Source organism: Rhinoderma darwinii, chromosome 6 (assembly GCF_050947455.1).
Source record: "Rhinoderma darwinii isolate aRhiDar2 chromosome 6, aRhiDar2.hap1, whole genome shotgun sequence".
In the NCBI taxonomy this organism is placed as follows: Eukaryota; Metazoa; Chordata; class Amphibia; order Anura; family Rhinodermatidae; genus Rhinoderma; species Rhinoderma darwinii.
Genome location: NC_134692.1, coordinates 139097557 through 139125543, shown reverse-complemented (window position 1 = coordinate 139125543; position 27987 = coordinate 139097557). Strand labels below are relative to the sequence as shown.

The 27987-nt window shown below is 42.6% G+C and overlaps 1 protein-coding gene across 2 annotated transcripts; it reads right to left on the bottom strand.

Annotated features, from left to right (window-relative positions):
- Positions 1–9308: 9308 nt before the first annotated feature.
- TOP3A (DNA topoisomerase III alpha) lies at positions 9309–27978 on the bottom strand. 2 transcript variants are annotated; one of them, XM_075830622.1, is made up of 20 exons: positions 27687–27978; positions 25916–26192; positions 25507–25566; positions 24900–24973; positions 23894–23969; positions 23545–23653; positions 23305–23448; positions 22994–23164; positions 22495–22595; positions 21574–21648; positions 21201–21283; positions 20211–20418; positions 14429–14614; positions 14144–14273; positions 13896–14009; positions 12415–12580; positions 12190–12333; positions 11934–12056; positions 10952–11640; positions 9309–10406 (listed from the first exon to the last, which is right to left on the bottom strand). In XM_075830622.1, the coding sequence occupies exons 2-20, from the start codon at positions 26099–26101 to the stop codon at positions 10210–10212; spliced, it is 3036 nt and encodes a 1011-aa protein (XP_075686737.1). In that variant the 5' UTR covers positions 26102–26192; positions 27687–27978; the 3' UTR covers positions 9309–10209. The 2 variants fall into 2 exon arrangements, with proteins under 2 accessions (XP_075686737.1, XP_075686738.1); XM_075830623.1 differs by having other exon boundaries at positions 9309–10394.
- Between the last annotated feature and the right edge of the window lie 9 nt (positions 27979–27987).

Genomic DNA, 27987 nt, shown 5'->3' with positions numbered 1-27987 from the left:
AAACGGATGAGTAGGTGTGTTGTTTTTTTTTTGTTTTTTTTAAGAATTTAAAGACTCATGGATTTACTGGTGATTTTTAGTTCTAGATTCTTAAAGGGGCCACGTCTTATTACCAGCCTGACTATTAACTATGTACTGGATTAGGTCACAATATGGCCGCCAATGTTGTGCGGGTGAAGGGTACTGGAGACTAGCGCTGGGTATGACGGCCGCCCTCAGTTTGATGACTCTCGACTGAGTCCCTGCTTTTTGGACGTCCTTGATTCAGTGGATGTTTATTATAAGCCATATATTATAACGGCCTCGTAATCTGAGCATCTTCAACTCCGCCAAATGAATTTCTAGGTTAGAATTCCTCAGAACACGGACTGCTGCGTTTTTAAAGGGGTTCTCCATGTTAAAATGTTTATAGAAAAATCTGATTAATAAAGAGATGTGGATGATACGGCGCGACTGCCGTAGGCGTCGGGGCCGTAGAAAGCTTCCGTAAAAAATAGGATGTCTCCTATTGTTTTATTTTACGGACTGTGCGCCCATACTTTATAATGGGAGCGCAGCCTGCAAATGCGGGTGACTGTCCAGTGGCTCTCCAGCTCTCAGACTACTACTCCCAGCATGCTCCGCCATCTTGCAGGGAACGCAGTGGAGCCAGTTTCATAGGAGGCACTGACCATACAATCCTTGATACCTGTCGTTTTATATCACTAGTTGAGCAGTATGGACGGTTTTAGGGGTTGGGAGCAGGAGTAATTTTGCTAACCTATTCTCAGTTACATCAGATTGTATACACAAGTCACATCCAGAGCTGCATTCTATGGGTTTCCTGTTGGCTCTCAGGCTGCAGGACTTTACCACTCCCTGCTGGTTCAGTATCTGCCCAGACTGTGGTGCGGTGCTGTCCTGTTCACACCAAACACTATATAGTAGTCACAACGCAGCAACTTGTTTGACATTTGTTGTTAGTGGAGTGTTTGTCAAAAAGGTGCAGACTAATTCCGAGGGGCAACAAGGAAAATTTGGAATGCAGCTTTGGATGTGAATGGAGCGTAACATCAAATGTTACTCCGCTTCAGTAAAACCAGGGATTTGCAGTTACTTAACATGCACGGGCAGTCTATATGTAATGGCAGCCTCTGTTTTAGGGGTTAGATCAGAGTCTACCCACTAAGTTTCAGAACAGCTGGAGGGCCACAACAAGGCAATAAATAACGCTCCACCTGCTACAAAGCAAAAATGGAGGTTCGTAGTTATATAGAAAGAATGAATAATTTCCTGATCTTAGATCTAGGCAGATGCAGCGAATTTCATTCCCTTTATATAATCTCCAACCCATGTGCCAAACTAAGGGTCTGTTCACACGGAGTGTTTTCAGGCCGTAAACGTCCCGGAAAACGGCTGAAATATCGTCAGCACAACGCCTCCAAACATCTGCCCATTGATTTCAATGGGAAAACGGTGTTCTGTTCCAACGGGGCATTTTTTACGCGGTCGCTTTTCAAAACGCCTGCGTAAAAAAACAGCCGCGAAAAAGTGCAGGTCACTTCAGCCATTTTTGGAGCCGTTTTTCATAGATTCTATAGAAAATAAATCTCTCTGAAAACGCCCGTTAACGCGACTTTGATTAAAAAACGTCTGAAAATCAGGAGCTGTTTTTCCTTGAAAACAGCTCCGTATTTTGACGGTTTTTATTTTTTGCGTGTGAACAGACCCGAAGACCATTTTCCCCTGAAATCTAAAGAAAGTCCTCGAGTCATCCTCTTCTGTCTTGTTTCTTAGTTTTATCTGTATCTGGGAAAGCTGGGTCACAACCAACAAGGCGGCCACTACGCCTCCCACAGGGGTTGTCATCCAATTTTTATGAGCAGCAATTCTGCCTGATCTGTCATTCAGGACTCTGGGAAAGTTGGATGACAGCCATATGGTTTGTCACCCAAAAACAGATAAAGAGGACGATCAAGGATTTCTATATTTACTGGGGATATTTATTATTTTATTGGGGGAAATGCTGACCTGACTTAATTGTCCGCAGTGACGACACTCGTGGCTGCACTTACCTTCATAGGCTCAGACAGCAGTGACCTGTTCTAGTATCTATCAGGGTGTCCGTGCCGGGGTGACGTCCTCGCGGGGATTGGCTGCTGATTTTTGCTGCTTAAAATTCTATTTTTTTAAAACGTAAATGGTCATAATAAAGATTTTCTCTCCACTCTCTGTATATTTGGTGGTTATTTCTGTCTAGAATACAAAGTAACCCTGGCGTAGCCATACATTGTATCGGTATGAACGTGTCAGTGTACAAAGATAACTCTGCTATATATAGGATGACACGTGTGGCCATAGACAGGCAGCGGTGTCACTGACCCCAGACATCAATGGGCGCGTAGGTGCATGAAAACGCAGCAATATAGGACATGCAGTGAGTTTCATGCGGACGAATCAATAAGTCCGTGTGCTGCGCGTGATTCCCATGCGCAGCACACGGATGTTATTTACGCTCGTGTGAATAGGCCCTTAGACTTGTCCAGGAAGGGTTGTCATAGTGGTTTCAATGAGCTCCCACTATACAGCGCTCCCTGAACCCGAGTCTGGGGAGCTGCACACTGTTTACGCTTACCATCACAATGAGGTAGGCTCTTTCTGGTCATAGACAATTAGACGGTCAATGAATCCCGCTGATTTCAAGTATCGTAATTTCTATAGGTGCCATAAGGATTGCACAAGTTGGATTTTTTTTCTGTGTAAAAATTGTACACTGGGATAAGCAGTGGCAGGTAGGGCGGGCAGCCACCTATCTCCCTCCTTTCATAGAAATACCATGCCTATTCTGCCCAGTCAAGTGGGAATGAATTTCTTTTGTCACCTTAAAGTGAATCGCCACCTTTTTTTAATGCCATGGGATTTTTTGATTAATTTCCTAAAATATACTTCGAGCAGTTCCATCTCCGTTTTTCTGATACAGAGTTCCAAATCCTCTACATAAACAATTTAATAACATTCGGGTTCCCTGCAGTTACCACTAGAGGGAGCTCACTGCATACATTTTATACATAGGACTCTATGATCACAATCTGTTTGTGCAGGGGATTTGGAGCTCTCATCCTTATAAAGTACTCTTAACCACTAAGTTAACCCTTTGAAAAAAAGAATTGGAAGTATTGTGTGACCTGACGCCAGTCAACTCAGGCCCTTTTAAAGTGGACCTACAAGCTTTACCTTTTCTGAGGTCCTCCGCTCAGTCGTCTTTTCCTCACTGGTGGTTGAGTTGCTTGTAGCTTTTAATCATTGTCCTCGCTGTAATAGAAAGAGTCTCTCCACGCACTGACTTCCTGCTGAGCTTGTGTTTACACACCACTAACAATCTGAACAAGCAGAGCTGCAGTGTAAAGTATGGGGGTGAAACAAAGCAGCAGCCTGAGCCTATTGCGAGATAAGAAGTGGATTATAGACTACCTCAGACTTCCAAAAGCAAATAAGCTGGAGTCATTGATAATCGGTGACGCTACCCTGGAGTCTCATGACCTTTTCCTACAGCCCCGGCTCATTAGACTGGAAATGTCATGGGTCGAACGCCCGTCTTCCGGCCTCCTTATTGGGTGGTGTGCCCAGTAGTTCAGCTACCATATTCCTGTATAATTTAGAGGGGGCCTGGTTCCCCTTTAAATGATGATCCCAGATCTCAGCGATGAGTACATGAGGGTTATACCATGATGAGCTAAACTGTGGGGGGAGGGGCCATGAACAACTGGTCTGGAATAAAGTTATTTTCGGATTCAAAACTCGTGACCGATCTGATGGTGGCAGCTTTCCAGATCCCCGGACACTTCAGCCAAGATCTTCGGAAAATAGAGGTCAATGTTTTTCTCGCTCTGGTCTCCAAAATATTAAAATGCACATAATGAAATCGCCGTATTTATCTGCAGGGAAGAGGACGTGTCCAATACAATCACAAAGACCTGGAGACCGGACTTGGAACTTTAGCTAGTTTATGGGGTTTACATAAATAAAAGTAAAATCCCATGTCAACATAGATTCATCACACACAGAGGGATCTATTTCCAGCATTTTCTTTTAATGTTGATGATTATGGGAACATTTACTGAAAACCCAAAATTTAGACTTTCAGAAAATGAGAATATTGGGTGTTAGTTGCAGCGTGTCACCTCCGGGTGACGCTCTAATCAGCGAATCAACACAAAACACCTGCAAAGGTTTCCTAAGGCCTCATTCACACGGCAGGGTTTCCCGGCCGGGTGCCGGCCGTTCATAAATCGGCCGGCACCCGGCTGCATTAGGAATAATAGACCCCTAATGGGGCTATTCACACGACCGATTTTTTGACGGCCGGGAAAACCGCCCGTCAAAAAATAGGACATGCTCTATTTTCGCCCGGCTCCCATAGAAGTCTATGGGGCCGGGTAATACCCGGCCATCACCGGGATGTGTCCCGAGTGACGGCCGGGTTTTCCGGCTCTTGCGCTCTATCTCCTCCTCCTCACAGCGCAGAGTGCATGTGAGGAGGAGGAGGAAGAGTTGATGCCATTCTGATGAATGGCATCGCTGTACACGGTGTGGCAGGGCCGGGGTGTACAGCAGGTGGAGGGAGCGCTGCGCTGGCTCCCTTCTCCTGCTTGTTTTAAAAGCGCCCTGGCCCGGCGACACCTTTGATGGCGCCCATAGCTGCTGCTGCTACTACTACTGCAGCGACGCCACTATAGCAGAGCGGGGAGGTATCTCCCCGCTCTGCTATGTGCTAGCCGCACTTTAGCTCCTTGAAGGAGCGGAATCCCCGTGTGTTCGGGGATTCCGCTCCTGGACAGAGCGCTTGATGTCTCTGTCCATATCTGGGCAGTGACATCAGGGGAAACTCCTGAAGCGGAATCCCCGAACACATGGGGATTCCCCTTCAGGAGTTGCCGCTGATGTCACTGTCCGGATATGCCCGGCACGGATGCATAACTTTATGCAAACCGGCTGGGCAGAATGGCCGATTTTACCGGCCGGCACTCGGGCTCGGACACGACCCGGTCGTGTGAATCCCGCCTTAGTCTTTACCAGGACGGCTCTGCTGCTCAGTGTCCACAGTCCTGTTATCAGATGGAAGTAAATTTTGCGTTTCATCTGGAAGGTCCCGGAGTCTGGAGGGAGAGTGGAGAGGCCTCAGTCCAAGTGTCCTGCGCTCCAGTGTGAAGTGTCCGCAGTCAGTGATGGTTTGGGGGCCGTGTCATCTGCTGGTGCTGGTCACTGTGTTATATCAGGTCCAGAGTCAGCGCAGCGTCTAGCAGGACATTCCCAGCACTTCATGCTTCCCTCTGCTGACAGATTTATGGAGATAGTGATTTCATTTTCCAGCAGGACTTGGCACCTGCCCATACTGCCAAAAGTACCAACACCTGGTGTAATAACCACAGAATCACTGCGCCTGATTGGCCAGCAAAACTCGCCCGACCGAAACCCCATAGAGAATCTATAGGGTATTGTCAAGAGGAAGAGGAGACCCCAGACCCAACAATGCAGACGAGCTGAAGGCCGATATCAAAGCAACCTGGGCTCCATAACACCTCAGCAGTACCACAGGCTGATCACCTCCATGCCACGCCGCATTGATAACCCCTCAGCAGTGCCACAGGCTGATCACCTCCATGCCACGCCGCATTGATAACACCTCAGCAGTGCCACAGGCTGATCACCTCCATGCCACGCAGCATTGATAACACCTCAGCAGTGCCACAGGCTGATCACCTCCATGCCACGCCGCATTGATAACACATCAGCAGTGCCACAGGCTGATCACCTCCATGCCACGCAGCATTGATAACACATCAGCAGTGCCACAGGCTGACCACCTCCATGCCACGCAGCATTGATGTAGTAATTCATGCAGAGTCGGAGCCCCGGCCAAGTATTGGGGGCAGATACTGGACAGACTTCTCAGTAGGACGACATTTCGATATTAAAAATCATTTTTGAAATTGGGCTCATATAATATTCTCATTTTCTGAGATACTAAATTTTGGAGTTTCAGTAAATGTTCCCATAATCATCAACATTAAAAGAAAAAATGCTGGAAATAGATCCCTCTGTGTAATGAATCCATAGAATATACGAGACACTTTTTGAATTGCTGAAATAAATAAACTTTTTGATGATCTTCTAATTCATTGAGAAGGACCTGTATATTCTGATACAGAGTTCCAAATCCCCTGCATTGAGCTAAATGATACAATTCTTGCTGCATGCAGTCACCACTAGGGGGAACTAATTGCATACTGGGTAATGTATAAACACTATGCAGTGAGCTCCCCCTAGTGGTGACCACTGGCAGACAGAATTTCATCATTTAGCTCTGTCTATACAGGGGATTTGGAGCTCTGTATCAGAAAAACAAAGCTCTGACTGCTATAAAGATATATTAAATTAATCAGCGTAAAATGATGGACCCATTTATATTAAAACAACAATATAGCGCTCAATGCATTTAACTTTTCACCTCAACTTTCGTATAATGAGATGTTATTAAACTTTCTGACACAGATGCAGGGCTCGTTACAAGAGAGCTCTGATACACTGTAACGTACCCTACACCTGTGTCAGCTTGACATGTTTGGGGCAGGTATTCAGCCTCTGGGTGTAAACAGGAAAGGTCCCATTCAGTGACAGCAAGCAAGATCTTTAATGGTGAGGAATTGATAAACAAAAGTATGACTCTGTAATGACGAAGCTGAACTAAAATCATAAGAACATGAGGAACAAACAGTTATTTTTTCACAGTTTTATTCAACTATAAAAAAACCCGCATAAAACTGAACGACGGCCGCGCAAAAAGCGGTTTATAGTAATAATAATTCTCACGCTACCTTCAGTAGAAGCTGGGGAACGACGGGGATAGATGAACCGACCGGATATCACATGGGTCTCAGTGCTCGGACCCCCACCAATCCAAACTTCTGACATGTCACTATCACGTCAGAAGTTTGTCAAACGTTTAGTTACACTTTAAGAAGAAACAAACTGTAAATATGTCAAGTTATATAAAGATATTTCTCATTCTATCTGCCTCTAGGAAAGCTGGGTGATTACCGACGTGGCTGCCAGTTGTCTCTTAGGCCACATGCACACGACCGTAGTTGTCATCCATAATTAAGGATTATCTGCGTACCCATTCATTTCTATTGGCCACGGACACCGTTCTATATAATTACAGATATGTCTCCAATGATCCGCAAAAGAACATGTCCTATTATTATCCACAATTGCGTCTATGGGCGTCTATCTGTAGCCGTCGGATCCGTATTTGCGGACAGTAAAAACCCTTACGGTCGTCTGCACGAGGCCTTAATATGTAAAGCAAATTTGCCTTTCAGGGTTCTAGGAAAGCTGAGTGGGAGCTGTAATAGCAGCCATATTGGTTATTACCCAGCTTTTCCTAGTAATAGATAGAACTAAGAAATGGCTGAACAGAACTTTCAATAACTTGGACGACTCGAGGGAAATTAACTTTTTATTTCAGTTGGAAATGTTCTTTAAAAAGGGATTGTCCAGTTTAAAGGGATTTGTCTTATTTTCATACACCCTATTAGGAAATTCGGAATTAATAGAGGGGGGGGTCCTCTGTTCAGGGTCCTCATCTCTTGTGCAGAGGGGAGAGCGGTTATAAAGAGCGTCCCTCGCTCTGGAGGACCTGTCCTGTCCTGCATTACACAGATAACCTGTTGATATGAATGGACACTGTGTAATACTTAATTTCCCCTGTGGTGGCGCTGCAGGGAAATTGAACACTTAAGGGGGGATTCACACGAGCGTGATTTGGCAGCGTGTAGACCGCGTGGTTTTCGCGCGGCACACAATGCCCTATAGAAGTCTATGGGGCAGTACACACAGTCCGTGTATTTTGCGCAGCGTTTGTTCGCTGCGCAAAATACGCGACAGGTTCAATAACTCTGCGTATTTCACGCATCACGCACCCATTGAAGTCAATGGGTGCGTGAAAACCAGGCAGGTCGCACGGAAGCTCTTCCGTGCGAACTGCGTGTTTGCGCAACAGCTGTCAAAAGGATGAATGGAAACAGAAAAGAGTGTCTTTGCGAGGAGCGAGGAGCGAACCCCGACAACCGAAGCTAACTTCACCGGGTTCGGCCAAACTCGTTTTGGCCGAACCCGGCAAAAAAATTTCCGGTCCGTGACGTCGGAAGACATTCACTGTGCATGGTGCTGAAAGAGTTAAACTGTTTCAGCACCATGGACAGTGACTTGTGATCCCAAAATACATGAACCTGTAAAAAAAAAACCGAAGTTCTAACTTACCGATTACTCCTGTCTCCTTCCTGCAGTCCGACCTCCCGGGATGACACTTCAGTTCAAGTGACAGCTCCAGCCAATCACAGGCCAAGCACAGGCTGCAGCCAATCACAGGCTGCAGCGGTCACTTGGACTGCCGCGTCATCCAGGGAGGTGGGGCCCGATGTCAAGAGAGGCGCGTCACCAAGGACGGGTCACCAAGGCAACGGCCGGGAAGTTCTCGGTAAGTAGGAACTTTATCTTTTTTTTTTACAGGTTTTTCGCTGTTGTGTTCGGCATTCACTGTCGAGGGTGCTGAAAGATTTAGCTCTTTCAGCACCTTGGACAGTGACGGGCGTCGACAAGCCTCATCTCTATGATGCCGGCTGCGCGAAAATCACGCAGCCGCGCATCAGACACGCATGACACACGCAGCTGTCAAATGGTTTTTGCGCTCGCAAAACGCCGCGTTGTTTGCGCGCGCAAAAACGCAACGCTCGTGTGAATCTGCCCTTACTGGCAGGTTTCCCCACAGATCACAGCTGATCGCTGGGGGTTCCTGCAGGAGGGAACTTTGTGATCAGCTTCTTATCAAGGGACCTCCTAACAAGTAGGGATTGTCTAAAGTGTAGACCCCCTTTAATGTACACCTGCCACACACACTAATACGAGAATGGTTAGGATCTAATGCAGAAGGCTCCATGTGCTGATTTTGCCTGCTTTAAAAAGGGAAAATCCCTTTTAGTTAGCAGCATCCCCAATGATAAGCAGCTTATCTCACTTTTGGGACCCCCTGCAATCAGCTGTGATCTATGGGTAAACCTGGCAGGAAGTGTTCAGTTTCCCTGCAGTGCCACCACAGGGGAAATTAAGTATTACACAGTGTCCATTCATACCAATGTGTGGTCTGTGTAATTCAGGACAGGACAGGTCCTCCAGAGGGAGAGACGCTCTTTATAACCGCTCTCCACTCTGCCCAAGAGATGAGGGTCCTGAACAGAGGACACCCCTCTATTAACTCACATTAGGATGTATGGGAAAAAAAATTTTTTAAACTGGACAATCCCTTTAAAATCGGATATATACATATACAGAGCATCTAGTAAAATATAGACTCAACACCAGATCGCTGAACCATCTACAGAAGGCTGAACTGCTGAGATGGGGCTGACTGCTTTTCCTCTACTCTGCTGTTCTAGTGGAGCCATACAGCTCTGAGGGCTGTCTGACAGTGTAGTTGCTAGGGATACAATGCCTAACAACCAGGCTGTGGTTGTCAGGCAGCAAGTCCTTAGCGACCAGTCCGTAATAGATTACTCAAGATGAAGTCTCACTGATAAGAATGTTCTTAAAAGTTTTTTTGACTTGCTGAAAAATTTAAAGAAACAATCCAGGCAAAACTGATATTGTATTACGACGTGCAGAGCCTAAAGGGGGCGGAGCATGACACAGGGATTTAAAAAAACACCAAAAGGGAGAATTCCTGTGTTATGTCCCGCTCCTTCACGTCATAAATCAGTATCAGTTTTGCCCTGAAGTGTTCCTTTTAGTAAAAAATTTAATTAGGTGGAGAACCCCTTAAATAAATGTGTGAAATAAAGTCCTGGGATATTCTGTGACTTCAGGCCTATGCTGACATGTAGCATCCCTGCACACTGTCACATCGCTCCACGGCAACTTTACATACCCTTTTTGAACATCATCGGATGACCAGTAGAGGGCGCAGCATTAAACCTCACTTTATGGCACACATAAGTGGAGTTGAGGTTCCAAAATTTTCTAAAAAAAAAAAAAAATCTGAAAGTTGTAAAATGTATAACATCTATATAACAGATATAGTAAACGGACTGAAGCGGAGCGTCTAGAGGCGGGGTTCCATTCTGCGTACATACAGCGTTAATATTAAAATTACATATATAAAATGTTGGACAATCCTCATCTTTTCTGGGGACAGCTGGTCCTGTTGTGTCCGGGCTGGTGACATATTCCACAAGTCCGCGGCTTTTTGGCCGTTGGTCCTCGATCTGAGGCATTATTTTCAGATCGTTTGTTCTTTGTGCCGGAACCTCGTTGCGCTGCGGGGCCTCCTCCAAATGCACTGGGAAAGTCTCTGGAACCTCCTGGAAGGGAGACTGAGTTAAAGGGGTTATCCTGACATTTTTTTATTGGAGGCCTATACTTAGAATAGGTCATCATTATAAAATCGGTGGAGGTCCGACTCCCAGGACCCCCGCCGATCAGCTGATTGAAGGGGCTGCAGCATTCGTGGCCGCGGCCTCTTTAGTTTTTACCAGGTAGCGGCTGTGCCTGGCATTGCAGCTCAGTCCCATTCACTTCAATGGGACCGGAACTGCAATCAGCTGATCGGCGGAGGTCCTGGGAGTCGGACCCCCACTGATCCCATATTGATGACCTATCCTAAGGATAGACCATCAATAAAAAAGTCTGGACAACCCCTTTAAATATGGCAGATGGAATGGGATGTGTCACTGAATGTTATATTATAATCAGTAGTTCAGCATAAGATTGTCCCATTCAGCGCTCCGTACACTTAGAGGCGGAGCTTACAGCAGGTAGTCACCCTCAGCTTCCCATTGGTGCTGCAGCGTGGCTTTAAGGCGCCCATACACATTAGATAAACGGATGACAGATTACCCCTCTCTGTGTCGTCTCTTACCTGGTGAAGCGGTCTCATCCGCCCACTGGAAGAACCCGCACTGCTGCTCTCTGGGTTTGGAACAGGTGTGAAATTGTCTGCCCTTGTTGGCGCCGTCTTTCTGGACCATGCGTGTGATGGTGGGCTGATTGCACATACAAGTTGCGTCACCCGGAGATCCTGCGTTCCCATTTCCACCACCAAATTCCCGTGAACTAGTTAATGAATTAGAGGGACGTCCTGCGGAGATCTGCGGCGGCGCGGCACTCCTGCCAGCTCCACCCTCCTGATCCGCCCACAAAAAGAAGTTACAGTTTCCTCCGTTGCATTTATAAAAAGGACGTCCTTGATTGGGCCCCTCCTTGCGTACAGTCAGTTGCAGAGCGTTAACCCCGCAGTTGCAGACCACCTCATTATTCTCACTGCTGGCTGTACTGGTTGGCAGGACAGCAGGAGTCACGAGTTTTGGATTCCTCTCCTTTTTGGCAGGCGGCGGGCGGCTTTGCCCATCTCTTGAATTGCCCACATGGTTGCTTAATTGGTTCTGGTTTCTCTCCCTTGCACCAGATTGAGGGGCTGCTCTGTTGCCTCCTTGCAGATACTTGAGATCTAGGACTTCTCGAAGTGTCTCATCACAACCACCGATGCACCCCACAAACTCTAGAGGCATTAATGGGGGGACACTGCCACGTTTAAACTTAAATTTGAGCCTATGGGAGAAGGAAACAAGTGAAGGGTTAATTAAAAATAAATGTGCTGCTGTATATAAATCACTGAGGACTGCCAATACTGATACATTGCAACAAACTGCAGCTCGGTTTAGGTCAAGGAAAGTTTTAAACCTCTTAATTTAAATCAGTTTTCTTTCACTGACAGCCGCAAAGATCTTGAAAACAGTGTATAATTGAAACAATGGATGTTTTCATTCTGGTTGTCATAGTATAGTTATCGTTATGTGTGAAGTTTTTAAAGCTACAGGTGTATATATAAAGCGTCAGCTCACTTGTGCACAGGATGCGGTCCGCACACGTCACACACGCTCTCGTCCCGCGACACCTCTAAGACGGAGCTGGGGAACCAGACCGATGTTTTACAAGTCGGGTATCCCAAGCATGAAATGTAGAACCTTAATAGAGAAAGAAGACACATTACAGAAAGAAGAAGCGCGCTGTATGATGCAGAGAGAGAGAGAAACTGCAGCTGCATCCCCTTCCTCTCCCCTCCTCGTGTCTACTATTTACTGTATTTGCTCCCCTCACCCTCCATCTCTCTTGGTTTTCAGAATCATATCCCGCTTGCACTGAGGACATTTCCGTACAGGTAGCGGAGTTTCTGCATAAATCTCCTGCTCTGCCACGGGTTGTGCAGCCTGTCCAAAATACTGAGACAACGCCTCGTCCAGCCTGCAGAGGGGAACACATCTGGTTAAGATGCCATGGAAACTACTCTGCCGTGTAGATGATGGCAAACAGAGGACTACTCACTTGGTGGCTTTGGCCACGGCTTCTATGAAGACCTCCTTGTACTTCTGAACCTGCAGTCTCAGGACGGTGAACTTGTCCTTCTTGCCTTCGCAGATCAGCTTGAGGTCAGCCTCCAATTCAGCACGTAGGTCCGGCTTGGACATCTCAAAGCCCATGGAGTCGTATCCTGTATAAATGGCCAACAGAATTCTATGAGGGTGAGAAAGATGAGACGTACAGTAGGAGGAGGATGACGGTGTAAGATATCGACCACCTGTCAGGTTGGAGGCTCATAACATCACCTTCTAAAGAAAAGGAACAAGAGGTGAAGAAAGAGGCGAGAGTCAACTTGGCGGGAGGGGCCGAGAGAGTCAACTCGGCGGGAGGGGCCGAGAGAGTCAACTCGGCGGGAGGGGCCGAGAGAGTCAACTCGGCGGGAGGGGCCGAGAGAGTCAACTCGGCGGGAGGGGCCGAGAGAGTCAACTCGGCGGGAGGGGCCGAGAGAGTCAACTCGGCGGGAGGGGCCGAGAGAGTCAACTCGGCGGGAGGGGCCGAGAGAGTCAACTCGGCGGGAGGGGCCGAGAGAGTCAACTCGGCGGGAGGGGCCGAGAGAGTTAACACGGCGGGAGGGGCCGAGAGAGTCAACTCGGCGGGAGGGGCCGAGAGAATCAACTAAGTAGGAGAATCTACGAGGGAGTCAATTTAGTGGGAGGAGTCATGAGGGAGAAAGCTCAGTGGGAGAAGGCACGAGGGACAATGAAATCAGTGGGAAGGGCGTCTGATTCAGGAACTACTTTTGGGATAACCGTTTGTATTATGTACATTATAAATTATAAAGCATAATTCCAATAGTCTGGAATTTGTTTCTTTGGCATACACTCAAATTCAGCGGCAGGATTAAATATTCATTACGAAGAGTATCAGATCTCCTTTATTGGGATATTTGATAGTCTGGAAGATCGGAAAGCCAGGCATCAGGACGGTTCCTGTGTTTATATGCCTTAACACATAGTATACCAAGGATTGTGAGCCAAAAACCTCCCTCAGTGGGTGGGGTTATGGGAGTCACATCAGTGGGAGGGGTCACATCAGTGGGAGGGGTCACATCAGTGGGAGGGTCACATCAGTGGGAGGGTCACATCAGTGGGAGGGTCACATCAGTGGGAGGGTCACATCAGTGGGAGAGTCACATCAGTGGGAGAGTCACATCAGTGGGAGGGGTCAAAAGAGCAACTGAATAAGTGGGAAGAGCAAGGAGCACAGCAGAATCAGTGGGAGGATCCAATAGGGTGATTAAATCAGTAGGAGGAGGAGTCAGGTAGAAACTAAATTAGTGGAAGGAGGGACAGTGGCAGCAGACAAAGGGGAGAGTTGCACACTAGGGGCAATATAATTAAGATGGGGAATCTGTGAGATATTTATCCCTTTCATTCCATCACAGTTGATCTTCTTGGTATAGAAAACATGACAAAGTCATTGAGATATCCAGATTGGTTCCTCACCTTCCACCAGCCCCATCCCCAGCTCTCCTGGGAGGAACCTCTGCTCCGGTGTGAGACCTACATACATGCGGGATTTAATGGTCTCTATGTGCTCTGCGTGAGTAGCGTCAGTCCCTGCAGAAGACAAGGACACACAGGTTATAGGCGTTAATGTCTTATATATCATCTACGGGGCAGAACTTCTACCGATCTACAACAATCAACAGTTCCACGTCCTGATACAGCAGAACCACTGGCATGAGACTTACCTATACCGTGCTTCTCCATCAAGGAGATGAGATCTGCTTCTGTAAGTAGCTGCGGAGGGCTGGTCTCTCCATCCACCATCTCCACCGTTGTGGGCTGAAATCTGGAGCCCATCTCATACACCGGGATTATCTAAAAGAATAGGAAAAAAAGGAAATGTGAGGACTCCAAAAAATATATAACCAATAAAGTCCGAACTAGGGGGCGCTGCAGTACTGTATTATTATTTTTTACTACATTAGTGTCAATATTTAGGGGCACAACATTAAAAACACTTCCTTCCTTACCTTAGTGTTCCATTTATCATATGGGTAAACATCAAGGTAATTCCTGGCGATGATCATCAGTCCGTGAGCCAAAAACCTCTCGGCAGCAATATCAATCTCAACTGTCGTCTCCTGCCCCTGAGCATCCTGGGAGCAGCAGGCCAAGAAGTGGCGCACAATGAACTCGTAGATACGCTGCTCATTGCCCTATGTGCAAACACATAAATAATGCAATTCAGTATTGTAGTAGTTCTATTTTTGGACATAGGGGGCAGTATTACAGTAGTTATATTCTTGTATATAGGAGCAGTATTATAGTAGTTATATTCTTGTATATAGGAGGCAGTATTATAGTAGTTATATTCTTGTATACAGGAGCAGTATTATAGTAGTTATATTCTTGTATATAGGAGCAGTATTATAGTAGTTATATTCTTGTATATAGGAGCAGTATTATAGTAGTTATATTCTTGTATATAGGGGGCAGTATTATAGTAGTTATATTCTTGTATATAGGGGCAGTATTATAGTAGTTATATTCTTGTATATAGGGGGCAGTATTATAGTAATTATATTCTTGTACATAGGGGGCAGTATTATAGTAGTTATATTCTTGTATATAGGAGGCAGTATTATAGTAGTTATATTCTTGTATATAGGAGCAGTATTATAGTAGTTATATACTTGTATATAGGAGCAGTATTATAGTAGTTATATTCTTGTATATAGGAGCAGTATTATAGTAGTTATATTCTTGTATATAGGGGCAGTATTATAGTAGTTATATTCTTGTATATAGGAGGCAGTATTATAGTAGTTATATTCTTGTATATAGGTGCAGTATTATAGTAGTTATATTCTTGTATATAGGAGGCAGTATTATAGTAGTTATATTCTTGTATAAAGGAGCAGTATTATAGTAGTTATATTCTTGTATATAGGGGCAGCATTATAGTAGTTATATTCTTGTATATAGGGGCAGTATTATAGTAGTTATATTCTTGTAGATATGGGGCAGTATTATAGTAGTCATATTCTTGTAGATATGGGGCAGTATTATAGTAGTTATATTATTGTATATAGGGGCAGTATTATAGTAGTTATATTCTTGTATATAGGGGCAGTATTATAGTAGTTATATTCTTGTAGATATGGGGCAGTATTATAGTAGTTATATTCTTGTATATAGGGGGCAGTATTATAGTAGTTATATTCTTGTACATAGGGGCAGTATTATAGTAGTTATATTCTTGTATATAGGGGGCAGTATTATATGTAGTTATATTCTTGTATATAGGGGCAGTATTATAGTAGTTATATTCTTGTATATAGGGGCAGTATTATAGTAGTTATATTCTTGTATATAGGGAGCAGTATTATAGTAGTTATATTCTTGTATATAGGGGGCAGTATTATAGTAGTTATATTCTTGTAGATATGGGGCAGTATTATAGTAGTTATATTCTTGTATATAGGGGCACAGTATTATAGTAGTTATATTCTTGTAGATATGGGGCAGTATTATAGTAGTTATATTCTTGTATATAGGGGCAGTATTATAGTAGTTATATTCTTGTATATAGGAGCAGTATTATAGTAGTTATATTCTTGTATATAGGGGCAGTATTATAGTAGTTATATTCTTGTATATAGGGGCAGTATTATAGTAGTTATATTCTTGTATATAGGGGGCAGTATTATAGTAGTTATATTCTTGTATATAAGGGGCAGTATTATAGTAGTTATATTCTTGTATATAGGGGCAGTATTATAGTAGTTATATTCTTGTATATAGGGGGCAGTATTATAGTAGTTATATTCTTGTATATAAGGGGCAGTATTATAGTAGTTATATTCTTGTATATAGGGGCAGTATTATAGTAGTTATATTCTTGTATATAGGGGCAGTATTATAGTAGTTATATTCTTGTATATAAGGGGCAGTATTATAGTAGTTATATTCTTGTATATAGGGGCAGTATTATAGTAGTTATATTCTTGTATATAGGGGCAGTATTATAGTAGTTATATTCTTGTATATAGGGGCAGTATTATAGTCGTTATATTCTTGTATATAGGAGCAGTATTATAGTAGTTATAGTCTTGTATATAGGAGCAGTATTATAGTAGTTATATTCTTGTATATAGGGGCAGTATTATAGTAGTTATATTCTTGTATATAGGGGGCAGTATTATAGTAGTTATATTCTTGTATATAGGGAGCAGTATTATAGTAGTTATAGTCTTGTATATAGGGGCAGTATTATAGTAGTTATATTCTTGTATATAGGGGCAGTATTATAGTAGTTATATTCTTGTATATAGGGGGCAGTATTATAGTAGTTATATTCTTGTATATAGGGGCAGTATTATAGTAGTTATATTCTTGTATATAGGGAGCAGTATTATAGTAGTTATATTCTTGTATATAGGGGTCAGTATTATAGTATTGATATTCCTGTATATAGGATCAGTATTATAGTAGTTATATTCCTGTATATTGGGGCAGTATTATAGTAGTTATATTCCTGTATATAGGGGGCAGTATTATAGTAGTTATATTCTTGTATATAGGGGGCCGTATTATAGTAGGTATATTCTTGTATATAGGGGCAGTATTATAGTAGTTATATTCTTGTATATAGGGGACAGTAGTATAGTAGTTATATTCTTGTATATAGGGGCAGTATTATAGTAGGAATAGTCTTGTATATAGGGGCAGTATTATAGTAGTTATATTCTTGTATATAGGGGCAGTATTATAGTAGTTATATTCTTGTATATGGGGGGCAGTATTATAGTAGTTATATTCTTGTATATAGGGGGCAGTATTATAGTAGTTATATTCTTGTATATAGTGGACAGTATTATAGTAGTTATATTCTTGTATATAGGGGGCAGTATTATAGTAGTTATATTCTTGTATATAAGAGCAGTATTATAGTAGTTACATTTTTGTATATAGGGGCAGTATTATAGTAGTTATATTCTTGTATATAAGAGCAGTATTATAGTAGTTATATTCATGTATATAGGGGGCAGTATTATAGTAGTTATATTCTTGTATATAGGAGGCAGTATTATAGTAGTTACATTTTTGTATATAGGGGGCAGTATTATAGTAGTTATATTCTTGTATATAGGGGGCAGTATTATAGTAGTTATATTCTTGTATATAGGGGGCAGTATTATAGTAGTTACATTTTTGTATATAGGGGGCAGTATTATAGTAGTTATATTCTTGTATATGGGGGCAGTATTATAGTAGTTATATTCTTGTATATAGGGGCAGTATTATAGTAGTTATATTCTTGTATATAGGGGGCAGTATTATAGTAGTTATATTCTTGTATATGGGGGCAGTATTATAGTAGTTATATTCTTGTATATAGGGGCAGTATTATAGTAGTTATATTCTTGTATATAGGGGGCAGTATTATAGTAGTTATATTCTTGTATATGGGGGCAGTATTATAGTAGTTATATTCTTGTATATAGGGGCAGTATTATAGTAGTTATATTCCTGTATATTGGGGCAGTATTATAGTAGTTATATTCCTGTATATAGGGGGCAGTATTATAGTAGTTATATTCTTGTATATAGGAGCAGTATTATAGTAGTTATATTCTTGTATATAGGAGCAGTATTATAGTAGTTATATACTTGTATATAGGAGCAGTATTATAGTAGTTATATTCTTGTATATAGGGGGCAGTATTATAGTAGATATATTCTTGTATATAGGGGCAGTATTATAGTAGTTATATTCTTGTATATAGGGGCAGTATTATAGTAGTTATATTCTTGTATATAGGGGGCAGTATTATAGTAGATATATTCTTGTATATAGGGGCAGTATTATAGTCTTTATATTCTTGTATATAGGAGCAGTATTATAGTAGTTATAGTCTTGTATATAGGAGCAGTATTATAGTAGTTATATTCTTGTATATAGGGGCAGTATTATAGTAGTTATATTCTTGTATATAGGGGGCAGTATTATAGTAGTTATATTCTTGTATATAGGAGCAGTATTATAGTAGTTATATTCTTGTATATAGGGGGCAGTATTATAGTAGTTATATTCTTGTATATAGGGAGCAGTATTATAGTAGTTATAGTCTTGTATATAGGGGCAGTATTATAGTAGTTATATTCTTGTATATAGGGGCAGTATTATAGTAGTTATATTCTTGTATATAGGGGGCAGTATTATAGTAGTTATATTCTTGTATATAGGGGCAGTATTATAGTAGTTATATTCTTGTATATAGGGAGCAGTATTATAGTAGTTATATTCTTGTATATAGGGGCAGTATTATAGTAGTTATATTCTTGTATATAGGGGGCAGTATTATAGTAGTTATATTCTTGTATATAGGGGCAGTATTATAGTAGTTATATTCTTGTATATAGGGAGCAGTATTATAGTAGTTATATTCTTGTATATAGGGGTCAGTATTATAGTATTGATATTCCTGTATATAGGAGCAGTATTATAGTAGTTATATTCTTGTATATAAGAGCAGTATTATAGTAGTTATATTCATGTATATAGGGGGCAGTATTATAGTAGTTATATTCTTGTATATAGGAGCAGTATTATAGTAGTTATATTCTTGTATATAGGGGGCAGTATTATAGTAGTTATATTCTTGTATATAGGGGGCAGTATTATAGTAGTTATATTCTTGTATATAGGGGACAGTATTATAGTAGTTATATTCTTGTATATAGGAGAAGTATTATAGTAGTTATATTCTTGTATATAGGGGGCAGTATTAATGTAGTTATATTCTTGTATATAAGAGCAGTATTATAGTAGTTATATTCTTGTATATAGGGGGCAGTATTATAGTAGTTATATTCTTGTATATAGGGGGCAGTATTATAGTAGTTATATTCATGTATATAGGGGGCAGTATTATAGTAGTTATATTCTTGTATATAGGGGGCAGTATTATAGTAGTTATATTCTTGTATATAGGGAGCAGTATTATAGTAGTTATATTCTTGTATATAGGGGGCAGTATTATAGTAGTTATATTCTTGTATATAGGGAGCAGTATTATAGTAGTTATATTCTTGTATATAGGGGGCAGTATTATAGTAGTTATATTCTTGTATATAAGAGCAGTATTATAGTAGTTATATTCTTGTATATAGGAGCAGTATTATAGTAGTTATATTCTTGTATATAGGAGCAGTATTATAGTAGTTATATTCTTGTACATAGGAGCAGTATTATAGTAGTTATATTCTTGTATATAGGAGCAGTATTATAGTAGTTATATTCTTGTATATAGGGGGCAGTATTATAGTAGTTATATTCTTGTATACAGGGGGCAGTATTATAGTAGTTATATTCTTGTATATAGGGGCAGTATTATAGTAGTTATATTCTTGTATATATAGAGGCAGTATTATAGTAGTTATGTTCTTGTATATAGGGGGCAGTATTATAGTAGTTATATTCTTGTATATAGGGGGCAGTATTATAGTAGTTATATTCTTGTATATAGGAGCAGTATTATAGTAGTTACATTTTTGTACATAGGGTCAGTATTATAATAGTTTTAGTCATATCTATAGGGGGCAATGGTATAAAACGTAATGCTTGTCTAACAAAAATATTCATCTTAGTTTTTTAGGACAACAGCTGAATGGACTTTTGAAGTGAGATCTCTTTTGTGAGACAGAAATGTGCTTAGAGCAGCTGCCAATTCCCATCTCTACCAGTTCCAGGAGGCTGGGTACAATGAGCGCTATAATTTCGACTAGACACTCTAAGGACAATCTCACCTGCAGACTGTTGGTATAATTAGTGGGGTGAATGGGGGGATGGGCTTGATCTGTCTTGCTTCCATTTCTTGGAGTCGGCCCACCTCTCTCCAGGATACGCTGTGCAAATCCGCCCCACTGGGCATCCTGCGTCTGCTGCTCAACCAGTGTTGTGAGGTTCAGATCCTTAGGGAAAACGTTGGTTTCTGTGCGGGGGTAGCTGATAAAACTACCAGAAAAATAGAGAATGTTGTGCGTAAAAGTAAAATTACAAAAGATTCTGCTAGCAAGTAGTTTAAATATTGTAGTTCAAGTTTCCGAGCAACCCCGTGACTTCCTGCCTGAGTGACTACATGTAGCCACATGTACAGGAGGGCCATCTCTGTCTGCCATACAATACACTGCCTATCCATGCCATACAGACGTGTTGTAGATCCCTCACACTCAGGCAACAGGAAAAAAAAGACTGCATTAGAAAATATGCAGCTTCAAGAGAGACAGAAACAAGCAAGAGAAGGGGGGAAAGTGCAGTAATAAAAAAGTATGTGCAACCTGTGTACCGAGATGGATAGACTGAAAGTCAGACATCCACGTGATCCCTCACAGTGCTGCCGATTGGCTAACAGGGATTAAAGAAGCTCATGTGCATGTAACCTGCATGGGGCTGTTCAAAGGCGCAGCAGCACCCACTGCCAGAGCAATTTTCAGCTTATAGATGTCATCATCTGAAGGGGTCTGGCGGATGTCATATCTATTTAAAGGCATCACGCATTGTTTCTAGGGGAGAACATAGCGCCTCACAGAGGTATCATACAGCGATACACGGAGGCCATATTACAAACAGTAGTGCAGTCTGATTTTCATAGGCAGCATAGTGTATGATCATTGCATTGAGGGTACTTTGATCTAAATGATTTAAGTAGGGGGTACTTGGCCGGAGAACGTTGAGAAAAATCTTTTTAAAGGGCTCAATCACTTAATTTGCTGTTGATGCCCTTGACTTGCACTTACCCTTGGGTGTAAAGCTTTTCTGCAATCCTCATAGTTTCTTTGGCTCCGATTTTCAGTTTTCGGGAGACCAGTTTTTCCATCTCCTGCAGGCAGGTAAACACAAAGAGGAGATATTGGGGGTCATGTATCAATCATGTCGTCAGTACAACACTATAATTTTTGTTGCAATGGCGCCTCCAGTGGCCGTTCCGGCAAACTATTGCAATGATGTGTGGTGCTTCCTAAATCCGGCTCAGAGTGGGTCTGGCATCATGTGACCCCCAACTTCTTGGCGTCACTGGTATAATGACTTGATGAATATGTTGCAATACTGCAAATACCCAAACTGCCCCAATTTTTAATCTTAAAGAAATATTTGTATGCCGTCACCTACCACAGTGTCCAGAGCCACAGGCCTCCATTTGCTCTTTGGTTTACTCCCGACCTGAACAACGGTGGCCGTGGGATCCTGGAAAACAAAGCAAAAATTTCCACAAAACATCATTTTAGTCGCAGTCCCCTCTGATCTAAGACGGATCTTATTAATAACAATTTCCATACCAAGTTATCCATTTAACTCCTACCGATGCCCAGAACAAAAAGGGGCACAGCATTTGCCTATGGGATTTGTTTTTCCTTCTGTGACTTGTGATCCCTTCGCATTGAAATAGTCAGAGATGTAAGTAGCAGAACCATTAAAGGGCTTTCCCAGGTTTAGAAAAACATATTTCCTTTTTTCACACCCCACCTGTCCATGACTTGTGTCTGCAGTTCAGCCCCATTGCAGGTATTGCAGTTCAGTTCCATTGAAGTGAATGGTACAGAGCTGCAATACCACACACAACCTGTGGATAGTTGTGGTGCTGTTTTTGAAAAAAAGGAAATATGTTTTTCTAAACCTGGGAAACTCCTTTAATGGTGCGACCAAAGATGTCCTTCCATTACATCTCCGACTATGGCTCTTCCTACATGGGCCGTGTAAATGTGTGCCGATCAATGAGACATTTGCTCGTTCATCAGCTGATCGTTACCCTGTTTACATAGGGCAATGATCGGGAACGAGTGTTTATATGTGCACTCATTTGCCCGATCATTGGGTCTTTACACACTACAATGAAATGGAAGATAACATTTAGGGCTATGTCTATAGAGACTATGCCACCGACCGGGATGCTCATCCCGCAGCTACAGTGGCATCAAGTGCTACCAATTCAAGAATCTCAATGAGGCATAGAGCTCTAGTCTTGTAGTTATTTATATCAGTTCGTCAGTCATAAGACCAACATAGTCCATGTATACACAGTTAGGACCATACCTCCATACAGATCTGGTAGAGGACCAGGCAGGCGGTGTGGTTAAAAAGACGATTTCTTTTCCAGTTAAACTCCACAGCTCCGTCTTCATGTTCATGAGTCACTAAATATAAACCAAGTGTACAGCAATCAATAAAACAGCGCAAGAAAAAGCAAACGTCTCCTAACAGATCTAATCTAAATATGTAAAAAAAAATGTATACACATGTAAAAGAGAAATACTACAGCATATCATATGCAAGAGAACTACTACCACCAACATGCATTTTGCTTTTGGTTTTTCCCCATTATTTCCTTGCATATGAATAACTCTGTGACCAGACACTGAATGGAGCAGCTCTCTCTCCATCTTTCACAGCAGGAAATCCCAGCACTATCTGACGTACCAATCATCTGCCTGTAAATGGTGACACACCTTCTTGGACAACTTACTGTATACAAACCCTTGAAAGAAACCTGTGAGCAAGGTGAAATAGTCACATAGGCCTTCTCATCACTTACCTTTGATCTTAAAGAAGGTCTCCGGAATAAAGGCCTGGATGGCTTTGAATCGCTCCACTACAAACCCCAGCGTGGGGAACTGACAACTCCCATAGCTGATGAGTTGACGCGATAAAACAGAAGGAAATATCTTCTGAAGTCGGAGAGTCTGAAACCGGGTGAAAGCGGCGCCTAAAAAAAAAAAAAAAAAAAAAGAGAAGTGAATTTAAATGGAGTAACGGGATCCATATCCAGGATGGATCAGTCAATTCCAGAGTATACATCTGAAGGTGATTGTACTCAGCCACTGATCCCGATTGTTTGTTGCCCACCTATTCGAAGGTCTAGCTCCGTCCGTACATCCACAGCGTCACTGGTGTTCTGGTCGGGTGGAATCAGGTTCTCGCAGGCCGCTCGGATGGATCGAGGGGTGATCTCTGAGAAGCGCGCTCTGAACACCTGCAAACTAGGCTTCACTGCCGTACAGCAGGATAAAGTCATGACGGGGTTAATCTTGCGGAAGATCCTCACATGTCAAAGCCAGGACAATACAATACATAGACGCGCAGTACCTGCTTTGCAGACATGGATAATCTCGAAACCGATATTCTCCCCTTCTCGATCACAATCCGTCCATATGATGAGAGCCTGGCACTGCCGCACCTCCCGCTCCAGGGTTTTCTGAAATTAGATTTATAGTAACATAACTTTTACGCCAGAGCTCCGCAGCATACAGACATCAGACCTCCTGCGCCAGCCCCTGGGAGTGAAGACGACTGCAGGAACGGGGAGAGGTGAGTAAAAGGATGCGGCACCAGGGACATTTGCCGACTCTTTCAGGAGGTTTCCCCCTTTTCCCCGACTCTGTTCACACTGGTGCATCTCTATGAGTGATTTTTTATTTGAAAGATGAAGATTTACCTTAATATTCAGAAAATCATTCGGACAAACTTTCTCCACTTCTGCATCAAAGAGGGACACCGGGTTACAGCTGTGCCTGCAATACAAGACGAAGACTTATTACCTTCATGTCTCCACTGCGGGTGCACCTCTGACCCTATCACTTCAGCGTTAAAGTGTACCTCCGATATTAACAACTTTCCCCCGTACACTCAATCAGAATTCACTCATAGAATACGTATTAAGTGAGGCAGAGAGGGGACAGATTTTAAGTTCCACTGAAAGATCAGGTTATATGTTGCCCATAGAAGTGTATGGAGAGGGGAGCAGCTGCAGAGTGAGAGAGACACAGAGATGCTGCTGCTTCTAGTGTTATATCTCACCCCAGTGCTGGATTCACAGCTACATTGATCCTCCCTGCAGCTTCTAGTAAGTTTTATATGTTACCCCAGTGCTGGATTTACAGCTGCACTGCTCATAATGTCCTCCATGCTGCTGCTTCTAGTGTTATATCTCACCCCAGTGCTGGATTCACAGCTACATTGCTCATTACTGCTGTATAATACCCTCCATGCTGCTTCTAGTAAGTGTTATAGCTCCAATCACAGCTACACTGCTCATTACTATTGTATAATATATTATGGAATATATTAAATATAATATAATTATGCTGTGCATAAGAGACTGTTGGTATCCTGCTTCTGTTTTCTCCTCCCCCTCCCTTCACTATAGACTTCTATGAGCAGCTGTAACCTGATGAGTAATAGTTAGTCAGAGGGAGGAAGAAGGAAAGGCGCCTGAAAAGTGAAGATAGTTTATATGTAATAAGATATGTAACAAAGTTTCTTATCTTTGCTTTTACTATTGATTTATGGAAAGTTATTTTATAATCTGAGGAACACTTTAAAAAAAGCAAGGCGGCCATCTTACTTTATAAAGCATGGGGGTAGGGGTGTTGCTGGTGGTCTGATAACAATACTTCATGAGAATAATCTAATGGACAGAATACTCTCAAATTGATACCAACCAGGACTTTAGGTGACTCTGGAAATCCAGTGCTAACAAATGTCCGGACACCGAAGTCATAAAAACGGAAACGTCCTGCGGGGAATAGAATAGAAATGATTTATACCCCTTTCTAGAAGCAAAAGAAAAATTGATGCATAGCCGGTAGTTGTCCCGAAAAATGGCATAAACCCTCGATAAATTTGGTGTAAATTCAGAGCGCCGGGCATAATTACGCCATTTTATGGAATGGAGCACGCGGATACATGTGCCGCACTCGTCATCAGAAGATTAACTGCAGAAGTGCCGCCACTGACAGACCACAGAGGAAGGAAAGTGCTCCTGGTATAAGGAAAAGTACGGCAAATTTTTAGGTTTTCATTCCTCGGCATTTACAAAATCTCTGCTTGCTGTCTGTATGTATACTTCAATTTTTTTTATTTGCGGAGGCTGAAAACCTGTTCTGATTGTGTTCAAATGACACAGGGGCAGGGCTCGTTACAGTGTAATAGAGCTCTTTCTTGTAATGAGCATGCAGGGTTTTTTATATGTTGGACATAATCAGGATGTTTTGTTTTAGGTTTTTAAGGTTCCATTATACGCCTTTCAGTCTCATTCTTATCACTTACCCTTCCAAAAAGATGATATTCATACTCATAAATCTTGTTAAATTTCGAAAATCCTTCTCTCTGTAAATATAAAACAATTACCAAAAAAATGACAAAACGAAACACCCAAAAATATAAATGTTTCCTTTTTATATTCACTTATGGGATGACTGCCACTTGTACAGCGAATCTACAGAATAAGAAAAACTGGTACCTTTCTTCCGAAAACAGCGCCACATCTGTCCAGAGGTTGTGTCTGGTATTGCAGCTTAGCGGGTCAGAGATGCAATTCCACACACAACCTGTGGACAGGTGTGGCGCTGTTTTAGAAGAACTCCGCCATTGTTTTTCTGATCCCAGACAACCCAGAAAGAATGAAAGCCTCACTGGTCCTAATTTTTATTAAAACATTGAACTCAATCGATCTCACCCTCCTCATCCTCCCATTAGACATAATATCTGAAATCCCCTTGGCGGCATCGTTCTTCTCCGCCACGCACAGGACCTTCTGAACAGGAAATCTTAGCGACATATTTGCATAGTTTTGAGAACAGGAGCAGATGTTGAGACGGGTCAGTCGTCTGCTGAATACTAAAATACTCCGCTGGAAGATCATAATGGGGGAAGACGGAGGGTGCGGGGGTTGGCGGCAGTCATGCCTTGGCTCTAAGGAAAGCCAATCTGGTCGATAGAGGAGTCAAAATATCCTGTAAAAAGAAATATACTGTGATTAGTATAAACAGGAAGAGGATCACATTATATCATATAAAGGCCTCCGCCTCCCATTGAAATCAACGATGACGTTTTTTGCCATGGTTTCCAAGGAAAATAACTCAGTGTGAACAGGCCCTTACACTTCTAGCCGACTCCAAGAAGCAGCTCATGGAAGGCGGCCATTTTTAGCAGCAATACAGCTATTATTTAGTCACAGAGTCACCCAGGCTCCATAGAAATGCACAGTCCCTGCTTCCTCTTCCCATATTTAATGGGGTCTTATGCAGTCTAAGGCCTCACGCACACGACCGTAGTCACGTGCACGGCTGTGATGTTCGGGTCGACCGGGGTCGGAGTGTCACTCGCGGGCCGGGCCATTATTTGCTATGAGCCTGGAAACCACGGTCGTGTGCATGGCCCCATAGGAATGAATGGGGCCCCAATTTCCTTGTGGATTTTCGGGGGGAATTGCGGCCACAAAAGCACGTTTGTGTGAATAGGGCCTAAGGGTATGTGCACACGTAGTGTTTTCAGTGGTATTTCGGGGCATTTATGCCATAAAAAATTTGCATGAAAAAAGGTAAGCAGAACGCCTACAAACATCTGCCCATTGATTTCAATAAGAAATACAGCGTTTTTTTACGCCTCATTTTCGGAAAACGGCACGTAAAAAGACGCCTCATAAAAAGAAGTGCATGTCACTTCTTGAGCCGTTTTTCGACTCAATAGAAAAACAGCTCCAAAAACGGCCATAATAAACGCCGCAAAGAACGCTAGTTTAATTAAAAAATGGCTGAAAATCAGAAGCGGTTTTCTCTTGTATTTTCAGACGTTTTTTTGCCAAGTGTGTGAACATAGCCTAATACTTCTCACAGCTGAGAGTTTGATACAATGTATGAATTTCAGGCAACCCCGAACTGATACCTTGTAGATACAATTGCAACAAACTATCAGCTGTGAGGAGTATTAGGCTAGGACGGATTTCTGCACGTAAACATCGATGTTTCTGTTCACTGACAGCAAGCAGAGATTTTCAAAACGGTGAGGAATAGAAACACAACGTGTATTAGATAGTTGCAGAACTCTGGAAACAGAGGAAGCAGCGGCGCCACGAGATCTAGCGGTACGAGCTCCGAGGTATAGGGTATAGGAATAAATCAGCTCCTTTGGATGGTGGCCCCATGCAATGCATATCGTTGGGAGACTACTTTAGGCCCAGTTCACACAGCGTTTGTTTTTACATGTTTTCCAACCCTTTTTACGCGCCATAATACTTTTTTATGTGTGTAGTTGGGGAACTACAACTCCCAGCTGCCAAAACTGTGAGAAATAGTCCAGGGACAACAACTCCTGTCAAAACCTGTAGGATAACGTTAAGCCGCAAGATTTACGTCACGCAACCCATCCGCCATATGCTATAAATCAGCACCAGACGTCTCTTATAGTATAATGAACCAGGTTATAATAACCAGTTATATAATAATTACACTTTGTCGCTTCCCGCGCGGTGACTGGCTTCCTGCTGCACAATGACCCTCTTCTCCCTCCGTAGATTGTTGCGCCGCTGACATGAATCACGTGATTAGACCTGGACTACAATTCCCAGCATGCATTACTTTTTCCCAGCCTACGATTTTCATCCTTTTGAGGGATGATTGAAGACGGTAACTACTAGCAGAGGGTCACACATTCCAATATGGGACTTCTGTATCATCCATCCGAAACGGAATCTCGACTGCTACAAGCGGTGTTTCCCGTCAGGATCGACGTCACTAGGTGGTCACGTGA

Bases quoted from the DNA above. Each gene is read 5' to 3' on its own strand.
- TOP3A (XM_075830622.1), bottom strand. From the start codon at position 26,101: ATGATCTTCCAGCGGAGTATTTTAGTATTCAGCAGACGACTGACCCGT. The intron at 23,970-24,899 runs GTTGGTATCAAT...CTTGTATTGCAG, and splicing joins CAGAGTCACCTAAAGTCCTG to GCACAGCTGTAACCCGGTGT. The intron at 21,649-22,494 runs GTATGGTCCTAA...TTTGTTTTCCAG, and splicing joins TCTACCAGATCTGTATGGAG to GATCCCACGGCCACCGTTGT.